This window comes from Callithrix jacchus, chromosome 12, assembly GCF_049354715.1.
Source record: "Callithrix jacchus isolate 240 chromosome 12, calJac240_pri, whole genome shotgun sequence".
Lineage (NCBI taxonomy): Eukaryota > Metazoa > Chordata > Mammalia > Primates > Cebidae > Callithrix > Callithrix jacchus.
The window spans coordinates 76,150,595-76,176,564 of record NC_133513.1 but is presented as its reverse complement, the minus strand read 5'-3'; the positions used below and the strand labels follow the sequence as shown (position 1 = coordinate 76,176,564).

The 25,970-nt window shown below is 35.1% G+C and overlaps 1 protein-coding gene across 9 annotated transcripts in view; it reads right to left on the bottom strand.

Annotated features, from left to right (window-relative positions):
• The window catches only part of PCDH15 (protocadherin related 15), a 1,854,109-nt gene that overhangs the window by 333,646 nt on the left and 1,494,493 nt on the right, over positions 1-25,970 (bottom strand). For all 9 annotated transcript variants that reach the window (XM_054243050.2, XM_054243053.2, XM_054243049.2 and 6 more), the window contains one exon: positions 5,108-5,301. In XM_054243050.2, the coding sequence (XP_054099025.2) occupies positions 5,108-5,301 (194 nt within the window). The remainder of the gene's footprint in view (positions 1-5,107; positions 5,302-25,970) is intronic.

The following is a 25,970-nucleotide window of genomic DNA, read 5'->3' as shown; positions in this document are numbered from 1 at the left end:
AAACAATATATATTCACAATGGAAACATAATTTTATTTAAGAATTATTTCATCTCATTAAACATAGCCTTATGTTTTATGATAAAAAGGGAAGCAAAAAAGTATGTTAGCCTAGGAATCAATCATTTTTATCATAATATTATTAGAAGCTATCTGGGGAGAGAGACTGTCTCTTATTTTTGATAGCATAATTATCAAATAGTAGTGCTTTATTCATGTTAGGATGAAGTAGATACTTACACAAATTTAATTGGATAAAATAAGTTAACCAATATATACCACTAAAGAATATCTTACAATAACAGGCATTTAAAAAAATCTATTGGTTTTTATTTCTTCTGTATGCTTATCAAAACCTCAAAAAAAAAAGCTATGTACTATTCCTTCCCTTACTTTTTGAATCTTTAGCTAGTTTACTAAATTAGAATAATACAAACATAGATATTTAATTCACATTGGCCATATTTTGAGTCAATATTACTATATTTATGAACTGAAGCTGTCAAGCTTAAAATAATAATATAGAAAACTGGCTAAATTCTGAAGGTTGCTGTCATTTTTTGATGTTATTATTTAGTTAGCTTTTAAAATGCCTTGGTTGCTGGCTGGGTCCATCTGTAAAAAATATGACTATATATATATATATATGGTTCATAATCTTTAAATATAATCTCCTTTATAAAGGAAATACTGAAAGCAAAGCCTCGTAGCATTTCCGTTCATTCATCAACTCAGTTTGAAGGATTACTTTCTCTCCAGAAAATAGCAAATATCATTATCCTACAGTGAACATGACATTATCTCAGCAGGTAGAATGGAAGTATATGGATTATTATTCTCTGCAGGTCCCACTTGATGATTCACCAAACATTCTAAGGTGAGTTTTTTGTATCCAAGCCATTGTCTAATAAAAATAAATGTGAAGATATGTCAACTAAATTTTTGATGTCACAGAAAAGACATGTATACTCAGATTCTGAAGATGGCGCTTTGTTTTCTGGCATTGAATATAATTTTACTTAAGTAAAAACTGTTTATTGTACTGATAGTTGTAGGCAATAGCTTATTCAGGATAATCAATGATATGTCTTACAAATAGAAACTGAACAAAAAGAGGAGTATAAAATCTAATTTATTAAATAATCAAACTGATTTAAAACACTTCAAATATAACATAACATATTGGCCACATATAGATCCGACCGGATCTATTGAGCACAACACTATCTTCAATGAAAAATACGGATATAAAATACAACAAATTGATGAATATTGAAGGACTTTAATAAAATTGAAATGAAAAAAGGTGACATTGTTCTTATAGATAGCATTGCTATGAAGCAATTATAGTTCTCTAGAACAGTAACTACAAAGACTGTAGATATGAAACAGTGGCGGAAAAAGCTTTAAATCTAACAACGCTGAGTTCAAGTTATGGTCCTACTGCTTGTTGACTAGCAGGGTAGCAATGGGAAACAGGACTGCTTAGCCAAGTCAATTAACCTGTTTCGGCCTCAGATTAAAGGCCTAAGCTTTAACAATGCTATTGTTAATATTAGAAATTATATATATGTAAAGGAGCTAGCAAAGTATCTGGCCCTCATGTGTGCTTAATAAGTATCATCAATCATCAGTGTCATTAAAGACATTTAGGAAAGGGTATTTTCCTATCACAGATATCTGAAGGAAATGAGGCCATGGAGAAATCTGAGCAAAGAACCATCCAGGCCAAGAGGAGATGAAAATCAAGTTCAAAAGCTTGAAGGTAGCTATGATGCTAAGAGACTAGAGGAGACTGTTACAATGACTGGAATGAACTAAAAAAAGCAGAGCTGAAGCCGGGCACAGTGGCTCACACCTGTAATCCCAGCATTTTGGGAGATTGAGGTGGGTAGATAATGAGGTCAGGGGTTCAAGACCAGTCTAATCAACATGATGAAACCCATCTCAACTTAAAAATACAAAAATTAGCTGGGCATGGTGGCGCACACTTATAATTCCAGCTGCTTGGAAGGCTGAGGCCAGAGAATTGCTTGACTGTCCTACTGTTAGTGACAGCTGGCAATATATTAGACAATGCCTTGGATCTAAAAACTCATCTTAGAATGTTTGGTGAAACATTAAGTGGGAAGTAGAGAATACAATCCATATACTTCCATTCTTCCTTCTGGGATAATGTCATGGTCACTGTAGAATAATGATATTTGCTATTTTCTGGAGAGAAATTAATCCTACAAATTGAGTTGCTGAATGAACTGAAAAACCTAGCATAGATGAAGCTATTATTTAAAATTTACTCAAACCTGACTTGGCTCTTATTGTAGATTCTGTAACTATTCAATGTATGAAATTACTCTATATATTTCTTCTAAGAGGAGCCCTTAGCTCTTTTATCAGGTTCAGGTATACATAGTTACCCCTCAGTATCATGTAGGATTGGTTCCAGAACCTGTAAGGATTCTAAAATCCACAGATGATCAAGCCCCTGATAAAAATGAGACAGTATTTTCATATAATCTATGGATATTCTCTCATACACTGGAAATCATCTCTAGATTACTTTTAATACATGATAAAAGATTAATGCTAATAGCTGTTATACTGTATTGGTTAGAGAATGCCAAGGAAAAAGTCTGCAAATGTTCAGTACAGACGTAATGTTTTCCCCAAATATTTTTAATTGTTGTAGTTAGTTGAATCTACTGATGTGGACACCATGGATATGGGAGGGCCAAGTGTATATTTGCTTTTTGGATAAATGAACACATTTCCAACTAAATGTGTCCAAAATTAAATTGATGTCCTCACCCAAGTCATGTGCATCATATCGACATCACCAACATAACATCACCTTAAAAAAAAACCTGGGAATTACTTCATCTTATTTGCGACAATTCTCTCTCTCTGTTCTTCCTAACATACCCAGTTCAGGACATCAGCAGCATCTACCCTAGACTCTTATGCCTCTGCTCCCCTAAGATTTGCCTTCCATAGAGACGATCAGGTTGACTTTACAAAACCACTATGTTTTCTTACATGACTTTCTAATTTAAAAGTCTTTCCAATAATTCCTCCTATTGATTGGATAAGTCTGAGTTTTTATCAAAGCAAATTAACTTTCTGTGGCATGACCTTTAACTTTTCAAACCCACTTTGAATCATTTTATGCCCCAGTAACACTGACTAATAATTACCCATAAACAAGCTGTAAGGCTGTGCCAATAAGGTCACATACCTTTTTTCATCTGGTCGACCTCATTCTCTTACTGTGGGATGACTTCTTGGTATTCCTTCATTATCATAAGGGCTCTATCAACACGCTAGAAAGCCCAGAATTTACCTTAATCTCAAAATTGCCATGCTAAACTAAATTTAATTTATATTCTTCTTTATATACTTTACTGTATTTTGGGAGCTTTCAAAGTGAGGTACTATAGTTATCTTTGTATTCTAGAATGTATAAAATGGCAATAGGTAATAAAGCGGAAAGGAAATTTTCCTATCACAGACACCTGAAGGAACTAAGGTCATGTAGAAATCTGAGAAAAGAGCCATCCAGGCTGAGAAAAGACTAAAACCAAATTCAAAAGCTTGAGGGCAGCTATGATCCTAAGACAAATGCAAATGAAAATGCAAATGCAAAATGTTCTTGGATAGAAAGATTCAACATCAAATGTATACAGTATATTCCTAAGTAATTAATTTATAAATCTGTGTTTCTAATAAAAATACAGTGAAAACAATGAAAACATTGAATTAGCTTATTTAATGTCAAAGAGAAAACAACAAAAGGAGAAGAAAAATTATTTGAGAGAAAGCTACATTGAGGAAGTTAGTAGCCCCAGAGGATAGAGCATACTATATAAAATTAACCAGCAAAATTCTATGGTAATAGCTCATAAAATATAAATAAAAGAATTGAATAGGACATCTAGATAAAAATCAAAATACGTAAGAAAATATATAATAAATGCAACATCTAAAATTGGTGAGGAAAAGATGAACTATCCAGTGTCCTGTGTGGGGACCACAGAGTACTTGACTGGAAAAAACCATGGCTATATTAATACCTCCTACTGTATACCAGGAAACATCCCAAATACGACAAAGATTTGAATATGCAATATGAATCCACACAAAAATGAGTGGAAAATGTAGAATAACTAATCTGGGCTTAACATGACAATATAAGAAACTGATATACTTGCACACATTCACACTGATGCATATTCAATGTTATATATTTCTTCCATAGTTTTACATACTTATTAAGGAATATTACATAACTGTAAAAAAAGAATTTGAAGGGTTTATCTAGAATTTACAGGGAGAGAACCCCAGAATACATCATGAATGGAAAAAAAAATGAATAAAAATAAATATATTAATATATAAAATAATACATATACTAACAATATATACTATAGTATATTAGGATATAATATATATACTAATGTATTCATATATAATACATATGCTAATAATTTATATACTAATATATAAAATATACTAATATATAAATATGCTAACACATAAAAATTAATGTACTCCACTTTCCTGGGGCAAAGTGAAGGAGTATATTCATATTTATTCATATTTTCTTGGAATGATACTGAAAATCTGGAAATAATAACAAAAGGGATTTCTCAGGTAGGAGACTAGAAAGATACAATCATAATAGTAGGAAATATTTTAGCTTGCTCTATGTGTGTGTGTGTGTATATATGCACGTGTGTGTGTATACATATGATATATATATATATAACTACTCTAATAATCATTCATACACTCAGAAATAACTTTGAAACCCTAAGACATTACATGCCACTGACACAACTATTAATTTCTTCGAAGAAAAGAGCCTCTCTTTCTCTGTCTGCAGCCTTACTTTTCTGTATGAATTTGGAAATAGGCCTCTGAGATTGTCTTTTTCCCACTATTTAACCAAATCAGAATATGCCTGTAGTTCCTGAGAATCTGGGCTCTCTGATTTTCTGATCTAATTTAGATGTTTATAGGATAAAAAAATACTTGCTGCACGTCTTAAATTTAATTATAGGGTTAAACCGACCCGATGAAAAGACTACATTGGTTCTAATATAAATTACCTTCTCTCTGCAGGAGGAGCATTATCCGATGCTTGGACAGTGAGTGCGTAAGTCTGCCCGACTATCATTTCCACCCCTGGAGCGATGGTGATAAGCCCTGTTGTTTTATTGATGATGAAGTCTCCCTGAGCCCCAACAAGGATTTCATATGTGATCTCCCCATTTGACCCTTCGTCTGCGTCGACTGCAGTGAGCTGGAATTGAAAATCACAACATAAATCCTCTTGGGACTCAACTTTTCACCACCATGTCATATTTTCCCCCCAACAAAAGGAGCTTGCTTTCAACGAAATAAACACAAGTTTCCTTAACAAATATACTCTTATTTTTTTTAATCGACGTTATTGTGTCCTGTTACATTACTGAAGCCATCACAAGAATAAGGATGTTTTTTCTCTTTGTGAGAGTGATAAGAAATAAACTTTTGGATGTCGAAGGTTTATCTTTAACTTAATAAAGAGAAAAAGTGGAAAGCCCTAACAGAAAATCTAATATCCTTACAGGAAATTTAATTTTTTTTTCTGTCTTACCTTGTGTTTTTAACACGTAAACTCATATTAAAACAGACTGAACTTGGAAAAAATGAAGTATGCATAGTTTGCCTTTGTTACTCCCATCCTTCCTTTTACTCTCATTGTTCCTTTCATAATGTTCTCTTCCTCGTCTCCCAGAGACTCTGTCTTTGTGTCCCTTTTATTTACAATTGCTCTAGGAAAGATTAACTTGCACCCCCTGATTTACAAAGGACTGGTAAGTCATAGCGTATTAACAGTACATCAGTCAAACAAATGCCTCCCCCATTGTAGAATATCAAGGGTAACATAGCCTGATAAATGTTTCTTTGAGGAAAAGAAATCTATTCAGGGCCCTTGAAATTAGGCATGTAAACCTCTGTACAGGTAACTTACATATATCCGTAATGATTTTGAAGCAACTAGTATCTAATAAAGACTTTATTTGGGTTACCATATGTGAAAAGATAACAATAATTAACTTCATCAAGCAACACTAAAGCCACAGTGATCTCTTAAAGATGGCTCCTTGACTTGCTGATCAATATAAAGAGGAAAAAATAATAAAAAGAGATTCTAGCAGGAAATTTTATAGTAAGCATTTTACATACATCAACAGTATTTTCTGTATTACTTATACAAAATGTGAAGAATGAAAGGTGGCTTCAATTTACACACGAAGGAATATAATTAAAAGTTTTCTGTGGAATAAAGAAAACACACATAATTGCAGTAAATTAACCTGTAGAAATGTTTTATATACTTACATTTTCTTATATACCTATATTTTCAATGTATTACTGCTAAATAGAAGTAGTTTGTATGGTTTTCAGACTTCTTTGAAAATGTGGTGAAGACACTGGCATACCTTCCTTGATCAAATGTAACATGCGTATTAACCTTGAAACTTGAATTCAATTTCAGGAACACCATGTTAATTAAATTCCCATTCAAAAGTTAATGCTTAATATCCTCAATAAATGTAAACAAAGTACTTTAGAGACTGCACTATACTGAAGGGGTTATATTATGCATATTCTATTTTTAATTATATGTCATGTTTAGAGTGATAATATTCACAGAAATAGCAAAAAAATAATTGAGAATAAAAAAGGAAATGGCATTAATGCAACCAAATTCTGACACTGGGCATTTGGGGGTGGACAGATGCAGCTGCTGGAAGGAAAGGCATGTTATGACATGATTCTTGGACTTGTATAAGCCTGACAGACATACTCCTAAAGTCAAAGGAGAAGAAAACTATATGCAGAAACAGTCAAAATGAATGACACATATGTATAGAGAATTATTGAAGCTAGACAAACTAATTCTCTTTTGTGTATGGATAAAATTAGAAAATAGGAGAATGGGGGTAGCAAAGGAGCTATCAATTTTGATTATAGTTAAATCACTTAAAATGTCTCCAGAAATCTTAATTAAAACTTAGCTCAAATTGGATTCAATATTAACATTCTTCCTGGGACTTAAATTGGCTAAAAGAATGTAATGATAAATGGCAATGCCTCAGGTTAAGAAAAGGTGTTAAGGCATATAACGTCAGGGATGTCAGTATTATAGCTGGTCTTACTTCACATTTTCATAAATGATGTTGGAAGGGAGGATAAGCTAGATGATAATTACATTGAGGAAGGTACCCACCTGGGAGATACTAGAAATGCCAACTAGTAGTGCAAAGCACAGGAGATAGAAACACCCCTAAATTGCAGAGCCAGTCAATCACAGTTGAGCTCAGGTATTCAAGGGACACAATTAGCTCTGCGGAAATTATTAGCAGGTAGAAAGTTTAACAAGTAGATAAAACAAGGATTCTATGTTTAAGTTACGTAAATAACACTATTTTTCAGTCTTTTAGTACTAAATAATAAAATAATGGGTTATGAGTCAACCTAATTTGTTTGCATATATGCTAACAAAGGTATTTTTAAGAAAGCAATGGGAGTCCATGATGAGAAAAGGAGCTGAGACACTGATTCTGAATATCCAAAACATGATAATGTCTTCCATGTAAGATCATGAAAATGCAAGACTTGGAAAAAAAACCAAACCCTCAACAGTATTACACAGTAGATGTCCCCTTCTGAAGTCTATTAGAGGATGTTGAATGGTGCTGTAGATGCTAATTTTAGAGCTAAGCTATGGCAGGAATTTCATTCAATTATAGTTAGTGACTCTGTGACTAGTAGATAGCATCTACGAGATGAAGATATATGAAGCTCTTTTCTAATTTAGTGGAGAAATTCGCTGCCTCCCAAATGAAAAGGGCATTTATTTACGTGGAGAACCCAATATTTTACTTACAAGTTTCAGATGAAAGTAAAAATAAATCTATGACTTTAAAGTGTTGATGGAAACATTGTGATATCTAAAAGGTAAGAAATACGGAGCTCTTAGTCTTTTATTTCTTTTCCATGATGTTTTACAGTTCTTTTCAGGAACTTTAGCCCACCTTTCACAATTCCTTCCTCTTGGTATTTCAACATGTGCATATTCCAAATGTCTCTATCTTTATTAGTCTGTTTTCATGCTGCTAATAAAGATGTACCCAAGACTGGGCAATTTACAGAGGAAAGAGGTTTATTAAAATTACGGTTCTACCTGGGTGGGAAAGCTTCACAATCATGGCAGAAGGTGAAAACCATGTCTCACATGGTGGCAGACAAGAGAAGACAGCTTGTGCACGTAATCTCCTGCTTTTAAAACCATCAGATCTTGTGAGACTTATTCACTATCAGGGGAACAGCACAGAAAAGACTTGTCCCCGTAACTCAGTTACCTCCTACTGGGTATCTCCCACAACAAGTGGGAATTCAACATGAGATTTGGGTGGGAATACCTCCACACCATATCATTCCAACCCTGGCCCTTTCCAAATCTAATGTTCCTACGTTTCAAAACCAACATGCTTTCTCAACAGTTCCCCAAAGTCTTAATTTCAGCATTAATTCAAAAGTTCATAGTCCAAAGTCCTTCAATCAACTGGCCCATCAAATCAAAAGCAAGTTACTTCCTAGACACAATGGAGGTACAGGTTTTGGGTAAATAAAGCCATTCCAAATGCGAGACATTGGCCAAAACAAAGGGGCTATTGTCCCCATGCAAGTCTGAAATCCAGTGGGGCAGTCACATCTTTTTTTTTAATTGCATTTTAGGTTTGGGGGTACATGTGAAGAACATGCAAGATAGTTAAATAGGTACGTACGTGGAAGTGTGATTTGCTGGCTTCCTCCCCTTCACCTATGTCTGGCATTTCTCCCCATGCTATCTCTCCCCAGCTCCCCACCCTCCACTGTCCCTCCTCTATTCCCCGCAACCAACCCCTGTGTGTAGTACTCCCCTCCCTGTGTCCATGTGTTCTCATTGTTCAACACCCGCCTATGAGTGAGAACATGCAGTATTTCATTTTCTGTTCTTGTGTCAGTTTGCTGAGAATGATGTTCTCCAGGTTCAGCTCCTCAATGATCTCCTTTGACTTCATGTCTCACACCCAGATCACACTGATGGAAGAAGTGGTCTTGAGCAGCTCTGCCCCTTTGGCTTTGCAGGGTACAGCTCCCTCCCAACTGCTTTCATGGGTGGGCACTGAGGGTCTGAAAATTTTGCAGGTTTACTATAAAGCTGTTGGTAGATCTACCATTCTGGGCTCTGGAGGATGGTGGCACTCTTCTCACAGCTCCACTAGGCAGCGTCCCAGCAGGGACTTTGTGTGAGGGCTCTGATCCCACATTTCCCTTCTGCACTGCCCTAGCAAAGGTTCTCCAGGAGGGCTCTACCCCTCAGCAAACTTTGTCTTGGGGATCCAGGTGTTTCCATACATCCTCGGAAATCTAGACAGAGGTCTCCAAACCTCAATTCTTGACTTCTGTGCACCTGCAGGCTCAGCACCACATGGAAGTTGCCAAGGCTTCAAATCTGCACCCTCTGAAGCCACAGCCCAAGCTTTGTGTTGGCCACTTTCAGCCATGACTGAAATGTCTAGGAAACAGGGCACCAAGTCTCTAGGCCACACACAGAATGAGGACCTTGCCCCTAACCCACAAAACCATTATTTCTTCCTAGGCCTCTGGGCCTGTGATGAGACAGGTTACTATGAAGACCTCTGACATGGCCTGGAGACATTTTCCCCATTGTCTTGGGAATTAACATACAGCTCCTTGTTACTTATGCAAATTTTTGTAGCTGGCTTTAATTTCTCCTCAGAAAATGGGATTTTCTTTTCTATCATTTTGTCAGGCTGAAAATTTTCTGAACTTTTATGCTCTGCTTCTCTTATACAACTGAATGTCTTTAACAGCACCCATGTCACATCATGAATGCTTTGTTGCTTAGAAATTTATTCCACCAGATACCCTAAATCATCTCTCTCAAGTTCAAAGTTCCAGAAATTTCTTGGGCAGAAGCAAAATGCCACCAGCCTCTTTGCTAAAATGTAACAAGAGTCACCTTTGCTCCAGTTCCAAACAAGTTCCTCATCATCCTCTGAGACCACCTCAGGCTGGACTTTATTGTCCATATTGCTATCAGCATTTTGGACAGAGCCATTCAACAAGGCTCTGGGAAGTTCCACATTTTCCTACATCTTCCAGTCTTTGAGCCCTCCAAACTGTTCCAGCCTCTTCCTGTTACCCAGTTCTAAAACAGCTTCAAAATTTTCATGTATCTTTTCAGCAGTGCCCCTCTCTACAGGTACCAATTTACTATACTAGTTCATTTTCACACAGCTCTTGTAGACATACCTGACACTGGGCAATTTACAAAAGAAAGAAATTTACTGGAATTACTGTTTTATGTGGCTGGGAACGTCTCACAATCATAGCACAAAATCAGAGGCATGTCTCACATGGTAGCAGACAAGAGAGGAGAGCTTGTGTAGGGAAACTCTCATTTTAAAAACCAGCAGATCTTCTGAGACTTACTGACTATCATGAGAACAGCAAGAGAAAATCTCATCCCCATCATTCAATTCCTCATACAAGATCCTTCCCGCTATATGTGGGAATTTGAGATGAGATTTGGGTGGAGACACAGCCAAACCATATCACCATCGATCCCCTACACTGCCCCAAAATAATCTGAGTTGTTCCTAATGTTTTCTTTTAAATTGTGGTTGCAGTTTACTACTCTCTTCAATTGTTTCTTCCTGGTTCTGAGAAAACAATACAGCTTGATATAATAGGATAAATATAAAGAAGATTGAATTGCATATAAGCTGAACAAAAACATTCAAATTGGAGCCTCAAAAATGACACACAGAATTAAAGTTACAATTGATATAAACCATATGCAAGACTATTACAAACTATAATACAATAGCATAAACATCTTATTTTATATAAATATATTTTTATTATAAGTGAATTATGGCTGACTTGATAAGGGATGAATGTGTTGATCATTTGATGTTTTTGCCTTTTGGGCATCTTGGTTCTTGCTTCCAATAAAAGTCCCTTATTTTCCTTTGGGAGCAATTAATTCTTTTCACAGTCCATGTTTGGATGGAGCTGACACTTAGCTACAGCGACAGGCATCTCATGCCTGGAAATTGTTTGATCGAAAAAATTGGCAGTTTATTCAAGTGGGTATAGTCAAGGTGACTCCTATAACTACTGGAAAAGAGTGTTTTTTCTTTCTTTCTTTCTTTAGGGCTAGACTAGTAAATTTATATTTGATGTTTCTGCTAGTTTTCCTGTTTTCATTGGATGTACCTAAGATACACAGGAGAAGACATGTCAAGAAATAAGCAGAAAATATGACTGATGAAATGGTTTCTGGTAATGCCTGAAGCTAGATTTACCACTTTCTGATCGATCAAAAAAACTAAATTTTTAGAAAATGCTAATTTATTTTGAAATTATGTCTTTCACCCATAAGAACTCTAAATATTATAGAAAAATAGTTTAAAGGTTAACTACTCTTATTTGCTTTTTGATTATTTTTCTAGGATTATAGTGCTTTGAGATCTTGGTATGAGATAACATATAATCATTAATACAATAATGTAATATATAATTATCATTACAATAGGCAAAGACATTGCTTTGAAAGGGGTAGAGTTGCCCTTATATAAAAATAATATCCAATTATTCAATAAGTAATAAAAATACAGATAAATTAACCAGTAAATATTTCCCACAAGAGAGGACAGACTCAATTTGAAGGAAATACTGAAATTAGCATGAATGGTTTTTCCTTCTTCATAATTTCATGGATATAGGATTCATCCTCACATAGATATTAGCAACCTCAGCATATATTTTTTTCTTTATTAAGATAAGAACTTTCACATTTTTGCTAAAAGGAAGCACTTTTGTAGCATCTCTTTGATATATATGAATTGCCAGAATCACTACTCCTGTGCTTTGGGACCGCTGTTATGTAAAACAAGGGTGCCACCACAGATAATCTGGTAAGAGAGAGAGGTTCTAAGTGACTCATGGGCAGGGAGTATAGATGTCCTAGAGATGCTGGACAAAAGGATGATTCAAATCCTCCAGATGATTCATGTCCCCCACAGAGAGAAGGACACGTCATGATTTCATCACAATTGAATTTTATATATCTATATAATGAATTATATATATATATACACACACAAAATAAAATATGATATAAAATATGAATTTTTAATTTATAATCTTTACTATTTATAAAATATATACAGAGAGGACACTTCTATATATATATGGAGAAACATATATAATCGGACATACACATATATATAGATATATAGAGATCCAAAAATAGGCTTGTACAGAATATTTGCCACGTTAAACTGGAACCAACTCAAATGCCCATCAACTGGTGAACAGATAAGCAGAATGTGCTGTTTTCACATGATGGATACTATTCAGTACTTCAAATAAACAGAAACACACTATTGATTCATGCCACAGTATAGATGAACTACATAAACATTATGCTATTTAAAAGGCCAAGAAAAATAAAAAGATAAAGTACATATTATGGGATTCCATATTGTTAAATTCCTAGACCAGGAAAACTTTTGGAAGCACAAACCAAAACAGGGGATGTCTACAGCTGGAAATGAGAGTATTGACTTCAAGCAGTCATGAGTAAAGCTTTGGGGTGATGGAAATATTTGAGGTGACAAAGATGTATAGAACTAGATTGTGGTCATTTTTGCACAACTGTTTAAATTTACTAAACCAGCCCAACTGTTCCATAAATTTGCTAAACCAGCCCAACTGTTCCAGCCCAAAACACCAGCTTATGTTTGCTGTTTTTCGTATAAACACAGAAAATGCCCAAACCCCACCCTGTCTTGAAGCTTGAAACTTACATTTGTCTTATCCAAGTTTCTTCCTCAGGAAACTAACCCTCAACCCTCCTAGAAATCAAGGAACTGAAACAAAGATAACTGTATCCAGGTAATGAGGTGAGTGTTTTCCTCAAGAAAGTAACCCTCAAACCTCCTAGAAATCAAGAAACTGAAACCCACCAGATAACTCTAACCAGACAAGGAAACACCAGACCTCTCATCCATCCATCATGACTTCAGTTTACCAACTACTCTTCCTCATTCTTCCCGAATATTTGTTTTTGCACATGTAGTTGCATCTTTTCCATGCTATATAAACCCCTAATTTTAATCATATGGGGAGATGGATTTGAGACTTTATCTCCTGTTCTCAGCGGCAGCACCTGATTAAAGTTTTCTTCTCTGGCAATATTTGTTGTCTCAGTGATTGACATTTTATGAAGTGAGGAACAGGACCTACACCAAACCCTTGATGTTATGGTAATATAACATATATAATGATATGTAAATTATAACTTAATAACATTATCAAAAACAACAAAGAAAATTCAATCCACACATCTGATCTTTTTAATCGTCTTTATCCATTTTGTTTTTCTGTTGCATTATAGAATGCCATTCAGGCTACTTGTACTAGTATTGTTTATCATTTGACTTACTTTCTTTGTCCTGACTTCTTACGCAGTTTACAAAGTTTAGGTCTTGACTATTTCTTTCTTTCTTTCTCTTTTAAACCACTGTATATTATTCTGCTTTCAGGGGCTCAACTATCAACTTCGTGAACTCCATGCTACCTTTGTAAACCTACTCCTTCTTCTTATGAATGGACAGATGTGAAAGCTCTGGAAAGCAAAGAAAAGCCAGACCCATATATGAACAGTAGAATTTAATCAGCACATCCCACTATAAGAGGCTGTTTGTGTTAATAAAAGTGATACATAAAAGACAAGGTGAGACTGTGGAATATGGAATGGTGAGCACACAAACAAAGATTTCAAGATAAGATACCTTCATACGTTTCTCTGAGAAAACATTTCATAGCAAGAGTATAATCTTCTTAGTGGCTCCTTTCAGATGTGGTAATGAGTAGTGGCCAATGCTGGAGAATTGCACAGATTTGGAACAAATCAATGTACAAAATATACTTGAGAACTTTACTGGGATCATTTGGGGTTGATGTCTCCTTATGACACACTAGAATATTGGATAGGATTGCATCACTTGGGCTTTTTTTTGTTGGTTATATTTATCCTAATTTTACTTTTGAAGCCTTGAGATCCATATCTTATACATGTGTAGACATGTGTAAAAATGACATAACTTAAGGAATTCTTGCTGATTTCCTAGTATGCCAGTCTCTTTTTCTTTTTTGCCTCACCAGAGGTGGTTAAGAAGAGGACAGAAAATAAATAAATGTTTATGGAGTCAGAATTGTAAACAAGAAAGCAAAGAGCGAATTACATGGTGAACCTATGTCACTGATGATTTCTTCCTAGAAATTCCCAAGGGAAATTGTAAGGATCCTTTTGCACACTCAGGTTGAAATTCACCTAGAAGTATAATATTCCTAATCTACAAGCTTCTGGGAGAAATAATATTTCTGTATGCACACAATATACTTTAATCCGTATATACTTATATATATTAGTACAATTAGAGGCAGGATCTTAGTCTGTTTTCACACTGCTATAAAGAACTATATCAGACTGGGTAATTTATGAAGAAAAGAGGTTTAACTGACTCACAGTTCCACAGGCTTAACAGGAAACATGACTGGGAGGCCTCAGGAAACTTACAATCATGACAGAATGCAAAGGAGAAGGAAGCACCTTTTTCACATGTAGCACGAGAGAGAGCGAGTGAGAGAGAGAGAGAGGGAGAGAGAGAGAGAGAGAGAAAGTGCAAAAAAGGAAGTGCCATACACTTTTAAACCATCAGATCTCATGAGAGGTCACACACTATCATGAGAACAGCATAGGAGAAATTTGCCTCCATGATCCAATCACCTCCCAGCAGGCTCCTACTCCAATACTAAGGATAACAATCAACGTGATATTTGAGTGGGGACACAGAGCCAAACCATATCTGGGAACAATCCTTGAGTCACCTTAATCAACACTGGACATAAAGAACTAAGAGGGATTTGAAGTTCAATAAATGAGTTAGTTAACTGAATCAAGCAGAGAGGGCTTTTAGGCAAACGTATTAACCTAAATAAGCAAAGTAAGGAACTTCATTTTTCAGTAACTTGGCATTATTCAGGAATGATTACTGAAAAAATAATTGTAATAAATTTTGATGTAGTTAAAGGGTTGCAGTTGTCTATACTAGAGGATCAAGTCAGGAGGGACATATCTCTGGGAACTATGTCCAATCTATACCAAGATGTCATTTATAAGTACGGGTATTATTAATCTTCTCTCACAGTCATATTTTCATGAACTAGGAAACAAACTTATCTTCTTCAAATAGTCTTTTAAATATTAAAGAAATATCAGAAAATTTAGGAAAATTTATGGTTGTTAATTTGCTTTGTAGAGGGAATTCCATTTTCTTACTCTATGACATATACAATGGTGATAGCCACTATTTTAATGTCTATTTGTAATGCACTAGATATCATAGAAGTTAGTGTAACAAAAAAATGTTTTTAAGTTCCTCAGAAACATGTAGCAAGTGGGTAACACATACTGAGTGCAGATTGAAGACATAAGCTATTATATCTAAAAGTGGTAAGACTTCTACTATGCTATTGCCATAAAAGCTATATTGTTGCGTGTCTAGTATCCTTACTAAAGCTAAATGAACTTGGAGCCATGTGAGGTCTATTGGGTCTCTCCAGGTTGGCAGTCAGTCTTAACTGCTGCTCATTAAATTATCACTGGACATTCACTATTCAGTGTGATTTCTGATGGGAAAATGATATAATGGGTTTGCTTTTATGTTTGTTGATTTCTTCATGTGTCAATAAAATTCAGGAAGTTCTTCAATAACCTACTGGTCAAGCAAATTGGGCATTACTAATGTATTTATTTTCAGATTTATTCTCTCTGGCCTTAATGTGAACTAGTGATGCTTTAAAGCTAAAAAGCATAACAGGCTCCCAGTTTTCCCCCTTCTCTTTGGCATATCCTAGAAGAATCCAAGACCACGAGCACTTCAATAGAATAGGTGGTTGGCAAATATATCACTTTGGGTGTATAATTCGGTAAAAGATATTTACACCATTAATAATAACATCATTATTAAATACTTCTAAGAATAATGATTTTCCTAAAGATGAATCTCTCTGATCTATGCATTTTTTCTTTCCAATAAAAAGCCAGAATAAAACAACAACAAGGAGATGGCTTTAAAGCATTTCTTTTCACTCTCTGATTATTTAAAGGGCTTGTTCCTTTCCTGCAGCAACTTCACGATTCTTTTTTAAAGGTTCATTGGTTCTAATTACTCAAACTCTGAGACTGGAAACTGGAACCTTAAGTGCTCTAATGCTATCAAATTCTCTCATGCTCAGCTTACACTCTCAAAAAAAGATTTCCTCAGAGTTGGCTTCCATCAATTTCCATCTCATTAGTGTTAACCCATTAATTTAAGAACCCAGTCTTTCATACTTCTTCAATAAATCTCATATTGTATACAATGCCAAACCTAAACTACTCTGCTATGCAAGGTAAAATTAATTTATAAATAAGCTGATTCATTTATTCAGACCTTAATTTGTACCAGATGATGGACTCTGAAAAATGAAGAGTAAAAGAAACAGAAAGAATAACTTCTGTGAAATAGAAGGGTCTCTAGGAAAGGAGATAAGAAAGCAAGCTATCTTAAATAGAAGTAATATTATAGAAACACAAAAATACATTACAAAAGTACAGAAAAGCCTGTCATAACAGAGGAACTGGAAGAATAAACCACCACATATTTGACTTAGTGAAAGAAAAGCAAATCGTTTAGCATTCAGTTCCTTTTCTCTCCAATGGCAGTCAAATTGGTATCTTTAATGCCTCATGAAATTACCATGCCTTTGGCCATATCATTTCATCTCCAACATCATATCATCTTCATCTGCCTGTCAGAGTAAAAACATCTTGACAGGTTTGCAAAGCTCTAACAGATCATCATCCCCACTCACTTTTGATGAACTCTCACTAGTGCTCTTAGTCTTTCTCACCACATTTAACAATTCAATAACTGATTTTTCTGATTATTTTACTGTGAAAAAGGATTATTTCTTGCAAAATATAGTAAACTCCTTAAGGATTAGGGCTGTGTCTTATTCATTTTATGTATTTTTTTTAGGGCACTTAGTTTAGTATAAAGTACATAAAAATCAGTGTGGATTAAATTATAATCTAGCCAAGAAAGTAATATAACATGTAACGTACATATATTAGGTTTGCACAATCGTGCTTTTTTTGTTTGTTTGTTTCCTTTGCAAAATGGATGAGCAAGTTTACTAGGGTTTTAAGAAATACCTCAGGAGGATGAGGCAGGAGAATGCCTGAACCCAGGAGGCGGAGGTTGTGGTGAGCTGAGATCGCGCCATTGCATTCCAGCCTGGGTAACAAGAGCGAAACTCCATCTCAAAAAAAAAAAAAAGAAAGAAATTCCTACTGCTCTATTTAAATGTTACTTTTTTCCCCTAAAAGCCTGTGTATATGAAATATCTCAATATTCAACTATTTTAATTTTACTCAGAGGACTATGCTGGAACATTGTAATAAAATTTACTATACGAGAAAGCTGAAAAGAAAGTGAGCCTTTTTGGTGGGGGGGATAACGGGTGAATAAAAGCTAAAATTGATCAAAGAATTGTTTTATTTATCTCATTATAGGACATATAAAAAAGAAAATGATATAAAATATATTGGACATTTTGTTTCTTCTAGGGCATTGTCAAATTTCAAGATAAATATCTAGTAATCCAGCAATACATAGAATCATAATGAGAGTAAATATTGTCAAAATTAAAAATGCACAACTTACATGACTGTCAAGATAATCACATACAAATAAACAAAAGCTGCATAAAAATGCAAGCACCTCAGTATTAATTATTGAAATTGGACCATGAAATTGGACAACTTTTACCAAGACAATCAAAAAGCATGACAGATAAATATAAAAGTAAATAATTTAGTTGTTTACAAGTAAGTTTTCTTTAAAGCTGTACTGTTAAATATATAAAGAAAAGGGGATAATGTCTGAAAAATAATATAAAATTTAATATTCTTTTTACAGTTATACAAATTCAAAATGCAGGGATTTGTGATTACTATAATGCTATCATTAGTATTTTCTCCAAATTTATCAAATGGAAAAGCTCAGTCTAGACTACATGACCCTTAAGGTTTTAAGAGATACTAAAATATGTGCTAGGTCATATTTATCATGTATTGTCAAACCAAAATATAATATGCCTTTCTTCACTCATTGTCTAGTAATTACTTAAGGTCATAAACTATATATTGATAGTTTCTTTATTTCTTATGATGTGGCATCATGCCCAATACTTTAAACGCACCTCACAATAAATGATTTTCAAATAAATGTGTTAATTATTTAACTTTGCCTTTTAAAAGCATATATGATTGACTTATGTTTTCAGTCAATTTAGTATTTCAGGAGTCTTTTTGAAATGATTCTTCTGAATAATAAAGTTAGGAAGTACTCTGTTCTAGAGATACTAATATAACTGCAGTTTAAATATTTTACTTTAAAAAATTTTTAATGAATTAATCTCAAATATAAGTATTTCCCATGACTCATAAAGACATTCCCAACAATATTTTACATACATCTATTAGTTTTTTTTATTCATTTCTTTGTTTAACAAGTATTTATTAAAGGCCAGTGTGATAGGGCTGTGTAAGATGTTAGGCATACCAGTAGTGATGGAAGAAGAAGAAAACTAGGCCAAAAAATTGACAATAATTTTGCTTCATTTGAGCCTATAATTAAGTCAGGGAAACAGATAGTTTAATAGTATAATTATAAATTTTCAAATGTGCTGTGAAGGAGAAATCAGAATGCTCCAAGATAATAAAGGGGTATCACTGAGAAGAAGAAATCATGGAAGGCTTCTTTGAGGAAGCAACATTTAAAGTAAGACCTAAAAGATGGAAAGCATATGAATAAAAGTTATTTCACCACAGTGGGAGCATCATAACAAGTAAGAGACAGGTAAAATACTAAGTGAAGAAATTAAACATGAATCTAGTAATAGGATACAGATTATGTGCTTTATTTTTATAGCAGTAGAAAACCACTGAAGGGATCAAGCATGCTAATTATTTGATGTGATTTCAAATTTAAAATGCCTCCCTGGCTTATGAATGAAGAAGAGGGAGAGAGGAGACAAAAATAATACTCAGAGAGAAAATTTCACGGGTTTAGGCCAAAGTTGATAGTGGCAGTGAAAGAAAAAGAGGTAGATGTATTAAATAAGTATATGAGGAAAAACTGATAGGAGTTGGTAATAGATGGGAGGAGGGAGTCGATGAGAATTTGTAAAGAATAACTCTTTAGTCAGGCACAGTAGCTCACTCCTATAATCCCAGTACTTTGTGAGGCTGAGGTGGGCAGATCACCTGAGGTCGGGAGTTTGAGACCAACATGAAGAAACCCCATCTCTACTTAAAAAAAAAAAAATTGAGCAGGGCATGGTGGCTCATGCCTGTAATCCCACCTACTCCAGAGGCTGAAGAAGGAAAATCGCTTGAACCTGGGAGGTCGAGGCTGTGGTATGTCAAGATAGTGCCACTGCACTCCACCCTGGGCAACAAGAGCAAAATTCTCTCTTAAAAAAAAAAAAAAAAAAAAAAAAAAAAGAATAACTCTTTCTCCAGCTTAAGCAACCAAATGGAGGGTGCTGTTATTGCTATTTTCTTTTCTTTTCCCTTCCCTCCCTTCCCTTCCTTTCCTCTCTTCTCTCTTTTCCCTCCCTTCCCTCCCTTCCTCCCTTCTTTCCTTTCTTTCTTTCTCTCTCTCTCTCTCTCTCTCTCTCTCTCTTTCTTTCTCTTTTTGAAACAGAGCCTTGCTCTGTCACCCAGCCTGGAGTGCAATGGCATGATCTTGGCTCACTGCAACCTCTACCTCCTGAATTCAAGCAATTCTCCTACCTCAGCCTCCCGAGGTGTTGCTACTTTCTTAGATGGAGAATATTATCCATTTGAAAAAAATCCAGATCATGTAACTAAACTTTAATTAAAGTCTTCAGCATGAATGAATAACCTAAAAGAGTTTAGAATTACATGTTACTGTATATGTTTCAATTCTAATGCAAATAGATTTAGCCAAGAAAAGAATATATACAGTAGTCAAAACAGCATGGTAATGATACCAAAACAGAAATACAAAACAATGGAACAGAACAGAGGCCTCAGAGGCAATGCCACACATCTACAACCATCTGATCTTTGACAAACCTAACAGAAAATAAGCAATGGGGAAAGGATTCTCTGTTTAATAAATGGTATTAGGAACACCGCTAGCCATGTGTAGAAAGCAGAAACTGGATCCCTTCCTTACATCTTAACACTAAAATTAACTCCAGACGGATTAAAGGCTTAAACATAAGATCTAACACCATAAAAACCTTAGAAGTAAACCTAGGCAAACCATTCAGGATAGGCAAGTACTTCATGACAAAAAGCATTGGCAATGAAAGCCAAAATAGACAAATGGGATCTAATTTAACTCCAGAGCCCCTGTACGGCAAAAGAAACAATCATTAAACTGGCAACCAAAAGAATGGGAAAAAATTTCTGCAATCTACCCATCTGACAAAAAGTTAATATCCAGAATCTACAAAGAACTGAAACAGATTTACAAGAAAAAAACAAACAAACCCATTGAAAAGTGGGTGAAGAACATGAAGAGACACTTTACAAAAGAAGACATATGAGGCCAACAAACAAGAAAAAAGAACACAGCGGGAGGCATCACACTACAGGACTTTAAACTATACTACAAGGCTACCGTAATCAAAACAGCATGGTACTGGTACCAAAACAGAGATATAGACCAATGGAAAAAAACAGAGGCATCGGAGGCAACACAGCATATCTACAACCATACAATCTTTGATAAACCTGACAAAAACAAGCAATGGGGAAAGGACTCCCTGTTTAATAAATGGTGTTGGGAAAACTGGCTAGCCATGTGCAGAAACCAGAAACTGGACCCCTTCCTGACACCTTAAACTAAAATTAACTCCAGATGGATTAAAGATTAAAACATAAGACCTGGCACCATAAAAACCCTAGAAGAAAATCTAGGCAAAACCATTCAGGACATAGGAGTAGGCAAGGACTTCATGAACAAAACACAAAACGCATTGGCAACAAAAGCCAAAATAGACGAATGGGACCTAATCAAACTCCACAGCTTCTGCATGGCAAAAGAAACAGTCACTAGAGTGAATCTGCAACCAAAAGAATGGGAAAAATATTTTGCAGTTTACCCATCTGACAAAGGGCTGATATCCAGAATTTACAAAGAACTCAAACAGATTAACAAGAAAAAAACAAGCCCATCCAAAAATGGGCAAAGGATATGAACAGACACTTTACAAAAGAAGACATACATGAGACCAACAAACATGAAAAAATGCTCATCATCACATGTCATTAGAGAGTTGCAAATCAAAACTACATTGAGATACCATCTCACGCCAGTTAGAATGGCAATCATTAAAAAATCTGGAGATAGCAGATGCTGGAGAGGATGTGCAGAAATAGGAACATTTTTACACTGCTTGTGGGAGTGTAAATTAGTTCAACCATTGTGGAAGACAGTGTGGCGATTCCTCATTCGACCCAGCAATCCCATTACTGGGTATATATCCAAAGGACTATAAATTTTTCTACTATAAGGACACATGCACACGAATGTTCACTGCAGCACTGTTTACAATAGCAAAGACCTGGAACCAACCCAAATGCCCATCCATGATAGACTGGTCTGGGAAAATGTGGCACATATACACCATGGAATATTATGCAGTCATCTAAAACGATGAGTTCGTGTCCTTTGTAGGGACATAGATGAATCTGGAGAACATCACTCTCAGCAAACATCACTCTCAGCAAACACAAGAACAGAAAATGAAACACCGCATATTCTCACTCATAGGCGGGTGATGAACAATGAGAACACATGGACACAGGGAAGGGAGTACTACACACTGGGGTCTATTGGGGGGAATAGGGGAGGGACAGCGGTGGGGAGCTGCGGAGGGACAGCTTGGGGGGAAATGCCAAATGTGGGTGAAGGGGTGGAAGGCAGCAAAACACGCTGCCACGTGTGTACCTATGCAACTATCTTACATGTTCTGCACATGTACCCCCAAACCTAAAACGCAATAAAAAATAAAAAATTTAATAAAAAAAAAAGAAAAAGTGCTCATTATCATCATCACTGGTCATTAGAGAAATACAAATCAAAACCACATTGGTACCATTTCATGCCAGTTAGAATGGCAATAATTAAAAAATCTGGAGACAACAGATGCTGGAGAGGATGTGGAGAAATAGAAACACTTTTACACTGTTGGTGGGAGTGTAAATTAATTTAACCACTGTGGAAGACCGTGTGGCAATTCCTCAGGGACCTAGAAATCTAAATTCCATTTGAACTATCAATCCCAAAGGATTATAAATCATTCTATTATAAGGACACATGCACATGTATGTTCATTGCAGCACTTGACAATAGCAAAGACCTGGAACCAACCCAAATGCCCATCGAGGATAGACTGGTCAAGGAAAATGTGGCACACATACACCATGGAATACTATGCAGCCATAAAAAAGAGTGAGTTTGTGTCCTTTGCATGCACATGGATGAATCTGGAAACCATCATTCTCAGCAAACTAAAGAACAGAAAATCAAACACTGCATGTGCTCATAGGCGGATGTTGAACAATGAGAACACATGGACACAGGGAGGGGAGCATCACACGCTGTGGGGGAATAGGAGAGGAACAGTGGGGGATAGGGAGGTTGGGAGGGATAAGATGGGGAGAAATGTTGGATATAGGTGACGGGGATGGAGGCAGCAAACCACATTGCCATGTATGTACCTATGCAACAATCTTGCATTATCTGGACATGTACCCCAGAATTTAAAGTGCAATAATATATACATATATATATGGAAATATTTTCTCAGATTTATCATTGTTGATATGATCCTGATTAAAATATTTGTATTTCCAAAAAAAAGAATGGTTATTAGAAAAAATAAAATGCTTCAAATATCAAAAATAAATTAAAATTGTGTACTAATGTAAAAATAGGTCTACATTTTTGTAAGCTTCTCTTATCAAGTCTTTATCTGGTATTTGGCGAAATACTGAACTGCATCAAGACCCTAAGTAAAAATAACCCTCAAACTTTAATCATGACATCATACACACAAAGAAAAGAAGACAAAACCGTTATTTAAAATAAATTGTCATCTACTGTCATACCACCCTCAACACTCCCAATCTTGTGTGAAATAAATTATCAAGAGACATTAAAATACTCTATAGTTTTATCTGAAACTTGAATATTTGAAATTATAAGAGCATAACTTAATGTGTAATTTTATATATTACATACATATGTCTTCCACAGAGTACTAAATAACTCACATGACACACAGAGATACAGATAAGGTAGCAACAAAATTAATAATCAGCGCTTTACCTAATTAATGAGAATGGTACAATAATAATAGCAAGTCACCACATACCCAGCATTTGCTAAGTATACATGTGATAGTAGTTTATGTAATTAGTTTAATAATCACAACACTCTTATGAGGTTGGTGCTATTATTATCACCATTTTAAAGATTAGCAAACTGAGGTACAGAAGTTTATATCATGTCATAGTACAAAGTGGTGGAAAGGTATTCAACTAGTTAGCCTGGTTCCCAATTATATTGTCTTTAAGTTGGATTCAACATCATCTCTGTCATTTAAAACCTTTGTTAGTTTGGAATAATCATGCATCATTTTATTAACTCACATTTTTCTATACAATTAGGCCATGAAAATAATTATGTTGGAATTTTTTTTTAATATTCAATGACCTATGATATAGCAAAACTAAGAAATTAAAATATTTCCAACTTAAGAACAGGAAGGGGTAGCTTGCCTGAAGCTGTTAAGTTAGAGAATATCTTGGGAAATATCTATGTGAGATGATACTTAGTGTGTGATAGAATTCTTAAGCCAAATTGAGTGTATTTCTAGAATGAGGCTTTTTGTAAACTGATTGAAGGTACAGTAGTTGAGGGAATTAAATTCTATGGATATTAATTTAATCCCCACTGTGTCTAACTCATTATGCTGACCACTGGTGGCTAGATCATTAAAAGTTTTTGTCTTAAAGGAATTTACAGGTCAAAAGGGGAAACAGACATGTAAAAGCTAACCTTAATGCAAGGCACAATACAACATGTGGGAGACAGAAATGATAGCTGGTGTGTGGAAGCAATTAATTAATAAAGCAAATAAAGGCTTTATTAAAGAGGTAAAAATTATACTGTGTGTTAAAGTGTTTTTTTTTTTTTTTTTAAGATACAACGTGGGTCAAACCTTCAACCTGAGAGAGCTCTCAATAGTTATGAACAGGAAGAATATTTCATATTAAAAACAATTAAAACAAAACTCTACATATTCTCAAGGCCCATAACATGAAGGGATATAGCAGAAGGTGAAACAAATATATTTAAGAGCATTACACAGATATCCTTGACTGCATGTGTAGAGCTTTGTTCCTTCCACTGGCAGGTGTTGGAGGTGGGTGAGGATTGGTTCTGACTCAGTGTCAGAACAGTGTGGTAGGAAATCTGGAGAAATAGCCAGATTGCTCAACATAGTCTACTGTAGTAGGCTAAATTATGGCAGCACATAAGCATGGAAAAGGAACTGGTGATGGAAATAGGAATGCAAACTGGCACAGCCACTTTAGAAGACAGCTTCTCCGTTTCTAACAAAGATATCCATATTCATTCTAGATGATTCAGCAATCCCACTCCTTGATATTTACCAAAAGGAGTTGAAAATTTATGTCCACGCAAAAAACTTCACATGGATGATTATAACAGCTTTATTAATAATGGCCAAAACTTGAAAGCAACCAAAATATTCTTTCATGGAAGAATGAATAAATAAACTGTGGTACATCTAGACAATGGAATAATATACAGCACCAAAAAGAGATGGGCTACTAAGTCATGAAAAGACATGAAGGAACTTTAAATATGTATTACTAAGTGAAATAAGCCATTCTGACAAGGCTACATACTATATGATTCTAAATGTATGTTATCCTGGAAAAGGCAAAATGATGGAGACCACAGAAAGATCAATGATTGTCAAGGGAAGGAAGAAAGGAAGCAAGCAGGAGGGAAACATAGGCAGAGCACAGGATTTTTAGAGCAGTGAAACTCCTTTGTGTGGTACTATAATGGTGAATATATGTCAATATACATTAGTACAAAACCACAAAAAGAAACACCAAGAGTGAATCCTAATGTAAATTACATACTTTGGATGATAACAATGTGTGAATGTAAGTTCACTAATTGTAACAAATGTATCACTTTGGTATGGGATGTTAATGGGGCAGGTATGCATGTGTGGGGACAGGGAGTATATGGGAAATCACTGTATCTTCCTCTGAATTTTGCTATGTATCTAAAACTGCTCATAAAAATAAAATCTTAAACAAAAGAGAGGAAATGATGATCTGCAAATACATTTTTAAAATAGAAATTGCCTAAACTGAACAATAATTTGAATGTTTGCAGGTAAAGTAGAGGGAAAACAAACAAGACTGCAAGGTACCTACCCTGCTGCCTGTGGAACCTAATGATTTATGGTGTGCTTCACAATATAGCTTCCTCCAACAGGACTAGATGCATGTTTTTGAGTGTGGGTGTTTGTTTACTAAAATAAAGATAATGGATTAGTTAATGTATTTTGGGATATGTCCAATTTGAAGTGCTTGTATAAGACCCACTTTGTCATGTCCAGCTGATATCCGGGAGGCCA